Source organism: Bombus pyrosoma, linkage group LG12 (assembly GCF_014825855.1).
Source record: "Bombus pyrosoma isolate SC7728 linkage group LG12, ASM1482585v1, whole genome shotgun sequence".
Taxonomy (NCBI): Eukaryota; Metazoa; Arthropoda; class Insecta; order Hymenoptera; family Apidae; genus Bombus; species Bombus pyrosoma.
This window is the reverse complement of record NC_057781.1, coordinates 5,271,686-5,281,541: the sequence shown is the minus strand read 5'-3', so window position 1 is coordinate 5,281,541 and position 9,856 is coordinate 5,271,686. Positions and strand designations below refer to the sequence as shown.

General features: G+C 36.5%; 1 protein-coding gene across 1 annotated transcript; it reads right to left on the bottom strand.

Annotated features, from left to right (window-relative positions):
- Window positions 1-464: 464 nt before the first annotated feature.
- Window positions 465-7,515, bottom strand: LOC122573952 (myosin-2 heavy chain-like). The gene is made up of 6 exons (XM_043740985.1): window positions 6,940-7,515; window positions 5,884-6,131; window positions 4,693-4,800; window positions 4,316-4,491; window positions 1,364-1,635; window positions 465-646 (listed from the first exon to the last, which is right to left on the bottom strand). The coding sequence occupies exons 1-6, from the start codon at window positions 6,945-6,947 to the stop codon at window positions 616-618; spliced, it is 843 nt and encodes a 280-aa protein (XP_043596920.1). The 5' UTR covers window positions 6,948-7,515; the 3' UTR covers window positions 465-615.
- Between the last annotated feature and the right edge of the window lie 2,341 nt (window positions 7,516-9,856).

Below are 9,856 nucleotides of genomic sequence, written 5' to 3'. Positions count from 1 at the left end.
TTTAAAAATTAAATTTCTTACAATGTTCTATATTTAATTGATACATTATACAATTTTAAAGATACATCACTGCTACGCAACAATATAGTCGATTCACTTATAAATATAAATATCAATATATTTATACATATCATAAAAACGGTAAATTTGAGTATTCATCTATGCAATCCAAATGGTTTCTATATACAAATTTATCGATTCTACATACGATTGTATATATATTTGCACATTGAGTATAATCAGAGGAATTGTAGTAATTTTCCAACTGTTTGATAATAAGACTCTCCGTATGGTCCAGGTAATCTCTGTGGGCATTAATACATTTTTGCATTTTTTCCAACTCTAGCTTCTTTTTATTTTTGTGTTGACTTGCAGTGTTCTTTAAATAAGAATCAGATCGGCAAATATTCATCCAGGAACGCGAGACTTGCGCAGCACACAAAAGCGACTCAGGATCGAGCTTTCGCAGTATCAGCTGCGACACCTCTGGAGGAAGCTTGGAAATGAAGTCGAGCTTTTGCTCCGAGGGCTGGAAGGTATGTAAAAGCAAGTTCAAAACGTTCATATTATCAAGCTCGACGGATCAATCGGTAATATGATGGAACTTGCACTGCTTCAGCGATGTATGTCGCTACTAATTGTATTTCTGTAACAAAATAGTTCTGTAATCTATAATTGTTACATTTATGCTAAGAGATAAACATTGTCATATCGTACTACTTAGCATGCTCACTACGTAATTTTCTTTGTAATATATATTGCAAAAATGACAGTTTATTTCTGTCTGTCTAGAAAATATTCATTTTATGATAATTCTATATTTGAATTTTGCGTTTCATTTTTTACGTTTGATACTCTATCGCTATAAACATGATATGAAAGATATCAATCAAATTATACGGGTAAGATCATATTATCACCACGGCTAAGTTACTAACAATTTTCTAGCTGCGCGCGGTATTCATATCAGAGAAAAGGAGGACAAGTTGCACAAATTTTCGTAATCACATAAGAGAAATTAACTTATTAATTGAAATAACTGAAAATTGAAATTACTATGAAAAAATTGAAATGATCGTTAAAGATTGAAAAATCAACTACGAAACAACCGATTAATTTATTCGTTTTCAATACGTAAAAATAATACGCGTTGGGAATAAACTATCGCTAAACTATGTATGTACTCACGATTTATTTATTGGATTGTAACATAAGTTTAGTTAAACTCAATATTTTTCCTTATTCGATCAAACTTATTCATGTTACAAGCCAATAGATAAATACAGTGAATAACAGGTGAGAAAATGGAATCTGACGATTTTCGCAAATATGTCATTTGTTTGAATCGTTTGTCGTAACTTACCTTTGATATTGCCGTAATCGACACAGTGTTTTCGACAGCCGATCGTTTTGCCGTGACAGTATCTCGATCTTTTCGCGATTCGAGATCAGTTGCTGTGTCATGTCCAACACAGGATCATCTTCAGGCTTCAAAATGGTCTCTTCTTGAATCGTTTTATCCGTTTCACTGACGTCTTCGGTTCTCTCGTTATCTTTCTTAATTGACACCACCGAACGTAAAGATGCGATTTCTTGCTGAAGTTTCTCAGCCGTTTCCTTGTACTCTTCCCTCAACTGAAATAAATAATGTATAATTATAGTAACTATTTATTTGATAAATTTGTTTATAATGATGGATTTATTTAGGATGATTGAAACAAGAAACTATGATTATTTAACTAGAGCTATTTCCAAACGCAGTAATGTAATACAACTAAAACAACTAAATTGATACGACTAATTAACTTCTGAGTAACAACTCACAACTTACAATTCACAACTCACGACGAACTCGCAACAATCGGCAACCAATAACTCGTAAAGACTCGTGATCAACTCCCAACGAAGTTCAACTAACGACCAACGACTAACGACTAACTCATTTTCTCCACCAAAACGTCCTTTTATACCAGTCTCAGTACTCCTACCACGTTCACAGTGTTTCACAGCTACAGATGATCGAAAATAATCACGTGAAAGGATTACAATTGTCCTAAATATTGTCCTAAACCACAGGCATATTGCTGGGCCATACGACCCGTTAGGATTTCTTACCCTTCACGGCCCATTAGCACTTTTATCTTACCCTGCATTGTAGCTAAAAAAAAAATAAAAGTTTCTACTTCCTGGGATAGATTTATAACACTTTACTATTTCATTACAAAAGTTGCTATTTTATGACACAATTTTATGATTCAGTTTACTGTCTTATTACAGAGACTAACGTTTAAAGTTTGTGCTGTGACCATTTTCAAAGCTGACTAGTAAATTCGTTAATGCGAAATTGGAACTGAAATGTTTGATTCGTCAAATAACTTTGAATAACTTCGCAAACTTTATAAACGGTGAAGTTTTTTTTTTTTAATTATTTTATTGCAATTTTACAATTGTCCAGTGGGACATTTGGTAAAATATTGTATCTTAAATATACGTAGCATGTGAATGGTAACCCCCAGCGGGGTACCATCTTCGTGTTTGTTAGGTTATATCCTTTGTGGTAAGCAGTGAAGTGACGGAAAGCGGCGAAAATATAATCTACCTTTTATCGACGAAGCAATAAACTTTCGATCATCGAAAGCCACGGAGTAAATAACGAAGCAGGTAGTTTACGTGCAAGATTTGCAGCATTGTTGTATCCATTTGCAACATCGTACCCGTCGTACCAGTTCGTACCCTTCTTCTGATAATCTCTGAAAACCTTTCTTTTCAACTGCCATATTAAATTGAACATCAGAAAATAAACAAAATTAACACGAATAGCACCTTTTACCTCTAATTTTCGAACGTCTTAATGACTGTATGGAATACAGTACGTTATTATTAGATTTTTATACCAGCGGATTTTTATGCAAATACATTTTCTTCATATCGCATACGTTTTGCGTATTTTACGTAAACGACATAAATGAATATGTTACATACTTTTCGCCAAGATGAGTTTTATTTGCAACAATTTATGACTCGTGATACTCATATTATAACTGCCGCACAATCAGTTTATATCAGATATGGCCATGCAGAACAATTTGAATTCGTAATATGTACTTAAAGAAATGTGCACAATAACGGAAATCAAATAAAATTGAATTTTATACCCGCTTATGCTGTGCAATTGGCAAATAGGAGAAAAATTTTGTTGTATTCGGAAGAAAAATCTTGGTTACGACGTAATATCGAAAGTTTCAAAAATTCTAGATACGAGAATAGATACATCCATAGAAAGGCCAGAAAATGATCTGGCACGATACTGCAGCTAATTTAAATATGTACATTTCGGTTCTGTGACCTAAAAGGATCCTTTCCAATCTATGAATAATTTTTTTCACACAGCCAATACGTATAATTTACGACAAAGATATTTTAAGAACTATTATTATTTATTTCAACGTAGAAGATTATGATAACTAACTATTGATACACGCGAGCACGATTCATATTTCGTAAATATAAATATTTCCCACATATAAGCTGAATGTTTAAAATATAAAAGTCCGCAGTCAAATTATCATGATATTAATTAGAAAAAAAAAAATGATATTCGTAGCAAGTCGTAGTACGACAAAATTGACACTCAGCCATAGTTGATCGTAAATTTCCCTGAACTCGTATAAATTGATTTAACCGAACAGCAGATTAATTCACGAGAATTTGGTCCTGTATATAGGCTATGTAGCGACCGTATAGTAAGCCGACATCGGCTTAAACAGCAAGCAATTTCTATCGTCTGTTGTATCATTAACGCATCATACATAACAAAGCAGTTAACAGCCTTAATTAATAACCGAACAGCTGGTGCAAATAGGTGAAACGGAACTTTGGTGACCCTTGGTACAAATTAAGTGGTATATAACGCCATAAAGGCATAGGCTATTGAATCTGATAAAATTTCTCGAACAATGTCCATTGTTTATGCTCATCCTACCCATACAACGTACCTCGAAACCTTTGCTTTAGTAAAGTGATATACTAAGTGATTTATAACCATACAATAATCCATAAAGTATTCGAGACGTTCAGAAATAAAACCTAGAGACCTTTGTTTCATCTACTACATATTCCTTGCAGACATCCTTGACATCCCTTGCATATTCAGCAGATTTTTGCAATTTCTAATGGTAACCAATCGATCTACATTATTTCAAACTACGATATCTCACGTGTCTAGATGGTCATCGATGAACACCATCTCCTCGCTTCGATTTACTCTGCACAGGATGAGAAATCGCAATCGCATGTATCGTATGGTCCAACTCACCGATTCGTTCTCCTTCCTCGATTCGTCTAGAAGTACTCGGGAACCTCGTTCTGTCTCGAGGTACGCATCGCGGGTGTCGACGATTTCCTTTCGGAGTCCGATCACGGTCTTCTCCAGCTCCAATTTGCTCTCGGCCAGCGTAACCGCCTGACTTTGCAAAATGTTATATTCGCCGGCTGCAATGAACGTTCGAAAATAAGACTATTCCCCACCGTGGTATCCGTGGATTCGTTCGCTTCCGTTCGTCGTACGATGCCGCCTGTCAAATTTCGTTGGAAAATCTCGTTGCTCCGACGAAACGAGAAACGAACTCCTCCTCACGTTCCGATACACAACACGGCACTTCCTTCTGTGCGTCCGCGCTTTTTTATACTTACCCAGCATCGACATCTGTCTGCGAATATCCTCCAGGGTTTCTTTCAACGTCTCGTTTTGTCCCTTCAAAGCTGCAGTACGCCGTATTTCCCTTTCGCGCTCTTCTTTCGCTGTAAATCAATGTTCGAGTAAATAGGCCACCTCGCTGGGTTTAATGCTAATTAGTATCGTATAGAGTAGGCCATTAGCCGCAATCAGTTGTTCGATGGGTAAGATAGGGACAGTTTGTGTTTATCAAAATATTCTCGAGTTCTTATAATATCCGTTCGTATTTCATCGAAATGAAAGTCGCAGTGATAAATAGCAGATGACATCGGTATTAAAGAACCTTGATAAAGAAGCTTCACTTTTCATTAGATTACAACGCAATCATATTATCTGGCTTCTAAAAGTAATAAAACCGCCTACAATTAGAGAAAAGAAAAAGGTAATCCTCGATGTAAATTTTCTTTTATCACAGTCTAACAAAACATATTTGATGTTCCTTTGACTTCAAATAATACAATTCTTCGCTTCGCGTATTCCATTTTAATGTTCTTCGTTTATCATTTTTTTCCACGACGCTACCAACAGATTCCCCTATTTTTGCTTCCGTGGGAATAAAATTTATTTTATTTACTCCTCCTATGATTATGAATTAATTACTACACCGTCCATTCGTGATATTTTTCCTTTCTTTACATCTTTAAGCGTCTCATAACGTTTTCTATTCCGTACTCTCGCTTTACAAACGAGCAACAGATCTCGCGTTCCTATCGTCTGCTATTCACCGGACATTCATAAATCGTTCTCGATCGATTACTGAACCGTATCCGCCTGGCTGTGGTGGAACGGCAGAAAAATTCCTCGATCGAATTTCCCGTGGGGTAATCGACCACGATCACTCCCATACGTATTACATACATTCCGAGCAAATCAATGCCGTCTATCGATTTGCTTCGCTGGAAGCTGCGATACCCGACAACCGTATCACATCGACCAAGTCTCCGAGCTATTTAGAATTTAATCGATGAAACGACTTCCGATACATCGTGCTCGATTTCCACTGGAAACCTATTAAAAGGAAAGAACAAGACGACTTTATAGAAACGAACGAAAGAAACGAGGAAAAAGAGGAAAGGAAGGATCGAGAAAAGCCATCGTCTGGGGGTTGATGATGATCAGTAAACGGAGTATCTAGCTAGGAAACCTGCCGTTTTCTAGTTGAGCCTTCAACTCCGAGTTTTCAGCCTGCAATGCGTCCGTTCGTTTTTCTTGCATCGTCAAACTGGTCCGTAGCTCTCGAATCGTCTGGTCGTGATCTCGTCTGGCGGCCTGTATTCTCAAATTGCTCTTCTTCACCATAGTCAGCGCCGTTTCGACGTCTGTTTCTATTCCCTTCGTCAGCCTGCTCATCACGGCCCATTGAGTCTTCTCGTAAATGTCGTTCCTGCATTCGTCTCTGGAACAATCGCGATCCGTGTCAACGAGCACAGGTAGCACGTATGTTTACCCGAACTCACTGTTTTATTAGTTTATTCGCGAAAGGATGCATCTTGCGTCGGAGCTTTATAGCACCCAGACGTTGTAACTTGTAACTAGATTATCTATCGCGAGAGAGAAAATTTCTGGATGTTCTTTATCTTTTGGGATGGGTGGATACTACGAGAATTTGTTTTTCTTTCATTTTATAATAGAAGCGAAAATGGTTGTTGTTAACGCGAGAGTGAACTCTCGTTTCAAGCTATCCGTTGCAGTTTGTAATTTTCTTCCAAAAGATACAGTGATATTAAGTGCATACATAATACAAAATGATGTGAAATGTATAACGTGCATATTTTACTGAGATTACTTTTTTTGAAAATCGTTTTCAGCTACCGGAGAGTACATTTATTTTAAGCTCGTAAAGAGTGAAATAGAGGAAGATCTACTAGCATTATATGTTAATATAATATTAGGTATATAATAAAATTTTCGAACATTTCGGAAAGCGTGGTACGTAAATTATGAGCTAAAATGTGCTAAAACGGAATTAAAGTATAGTTTACATTTAAGAGAAATAATTCATCTCCATTTTCAAATTCAGCGAATCAACTATGAGGCCTTGAAAAAATTAATTATGCATTTTTTGCAGAAAATTCTACTATTTCTAAACGCTCGAAGCATTCTAATCGAAGTTCCAATTAATGTAACATGTATTTCGCACATAAGATGTCTCCCTCCTAGTTTACGTTTATGCTTGTACATTATACGTGACGAATCGCACTCACCTTTCCATAGTGGCGACAGAAATTAATTTGTTTTCTATGAATACACGCTCGATCGCATTTATCGCCTGAAGAACAGCCGTTCCAGCTAGAGTACAACTCTCACAATAATTCACGCTGCTGCTTGCTTGAGAACTCTGGGATACTTTGCTCGTGAAGGAATCCCGCGCTTCATCCTTGCTATTTTTCACCTGTTGACATGCTGCTATTTTTCGGCAACTTCCTCCGATGGAATGGTAAGGAAATTTTTACGATCTCCATCGTATACGCGATTTGAGAAACGTGCACGTCTCTTCCTTTCACTCTTATTCTCCCCTTTATTCGTTACATTTCTCTTTCTCGTTGCTACTTTCACCCTGTATGTTTTAATTTCTTCTTGCTTTTTCATTTCACCTCTCTACTCTTTGTCCGAATATTTCACATTCCTTCATTGTATTCACATACGTGTAACAATTAAAAAGCTAAAAGCGCTTTCACGTTTGGTGTTAAAAGATATGAAAGGTATCTAAATTCTTGTAACTCAACGTTTCTCGAAATTAATTAATTAACTCAATAGATCCTTTGTAGGAATCGTCTTTAAACACTCGACTAGTGAGCGTATATATTTGTAAAGAGTCGAACAGGAAAAACGTTTGAAAAGAAATGTTTGAGATAAGGAATAATCGTTTACTATCTAAAATGTAGTCGTTTTATAATTAACCTAACTTTGCGCTTAAAGTCCATCGCGGACTCAAGATACTTTCATGGGATTAACTTTTTTCGTTAATAGATTCACTTTGTGTTTAAAATATTCGAATCTCTCTTTGATACGCGAATCCCTTTTCTCCATTCTCGTACTCTCGATCGTTCTAATGAACGAACCTTTTGTACAGAAGAGAGTTTATTAAGGATAAAGCGCCTAATTGCTTATGAACATTTGTTAGAATATAATATTCCGTCTAAAAACGATTCGAAAGTGAATAACTTTTTCTATCCTCGAAAAATGTAAATCCCCGATCGAGAGAATAGTAACAAATTTGAATATTTCGCCAGGAAAAGTGGAAAACATTGTTACTCTGAAATTTGATTCGTTCAATGGAACTGCCCTTTGTTTTTCACGAAGAATCTGTGTTTTAGCATTTATTCGACTAACCATATGACGAGATATCGAGTCAGGTATTGTCTTCAACCGATTCCAGACAAGTCGCAATAGACTGGCTAACGAAATTTGATTTGATCGACTGACGCAGGTCACTTCGCTGAAAAAGTTTTCCACGAACGGAAATTTGTCCATGAATTCCACGATCAAGCGTAGAACAAAATGGATTCTGGAACGAAGGTTTCTCTTTAGCTAATAATAATTTAACGATTCAAATGGAATAATTTCGGATAAATGGTGTGGTGAAAATGATTACGTTTAAAAGTCATTTCATGTCTCACTTGATATCTTCGGCTCGTTAAAACACGTTACGTAAAGTATGCTATCTTAAACGCAACGAAATGATTTCGTCGATACAAAAAAGAAAAAAAAAAAAAAGCAAAGAAAAGAAGTATTCAGAGAACGTAAATCACCCTAACTTCGGAATAGTCTTGGACGTTAAAACACGAGTAATGAGTTGTTCAATTGGAAATGGCTTCGCGAGGCAACCAAGTGCACCGAACGTTCCGTTGCATTTCGCCCGAAAAGCAGTTCGTTTCTTTCGACTGTACCACGATTACGAAACATTTGCACGCCTAATTGAATCGTGTGAATCAGTAGCGATAAAACTTTGGCGAAATTCGCCTTTCATCGGGTAACGGGTTCGCGTAAAGACAGGAAAGGGTAAAGATTCTTTTAATCATCGCGTATCGTCATTTCATTCGCGGACAAATTTATACAAATACACAACAAAGTACGACCGAAGAAGGAAATAGAACGGGAGAAAAAGTGTAAAACAACCTGTCGTAAGCTAACTCCAGAAGAAGAATATAGAATTCCCCTGCGGTTCCGTCGTGCTCCTTCACAATTTCCATGGCATTTATGTCCTTCGCGGTTTTCGTCGGGAATTTCCATGACAGATGTTCGATATCGCCAAGCCAGGAATATATCTCGTTCGAGACATGTACACACTCCCTGATATCCGCGATGATTGACGTTACTAGAAGCTTGTTCAGTTTCGGCATGATTTCGAAACGTTGCGCAACAATGGCTCGCAAAGGTTAAGATCGTGGATCATCGTGAATACTGTTCAAAGTCACAGCGCCGTGACCGGTTCGATTGATAAATATCTCGTGGGATAGGTAGAGATTTATTGATCGCTCTGTCTCCTTCGTACGTATTAGCGACACAACGTCCTTGTTATTACGTGCAAGGAAAATTGAAATATCCTATGGAATTTTAGTTGGAACTTTGTTAAGGAATCTTTTTTGCTAATGTAAATGTACTATGTTTCTTCGTACGTATTTCAACAACAGTTTCCATTACGCATTTATTAATAAAGATTTTCGTATTTTTCTAGAATATCAACCATTATTATTCAATGTGAAATTACGAATAATTAGAAGAATTAGAACATTTCTTGACATATGTTAAATTTACACACTTTCGATATGTACATGTTTGCTTGTCAGTATCTTTATTTTCGTTTAATTGCGATTTAATGAATTCCTGATAGTAAAGCACGCTGCACGATCTATACGTTATGCAAGAAGTTAGCAATTCATAATTGTAAATTCATGTCGGAACGATATGCAAAGGAATATTCGGGAAAACATTCACCACGGATTGTCCCTGACCCGCGCGTCCCTTGCTTCGAACGTAAAATATTCAAAATTGCCTTTGTTATTACGCTTTCTATTTTCTTGTTATTCTTATTATTATGCGCATAAAATTTCGACACATTTGCTCTATCTCATTAAAATACATTTCCTGGAGAGAGACGACAACATGACGTTCTTCCAA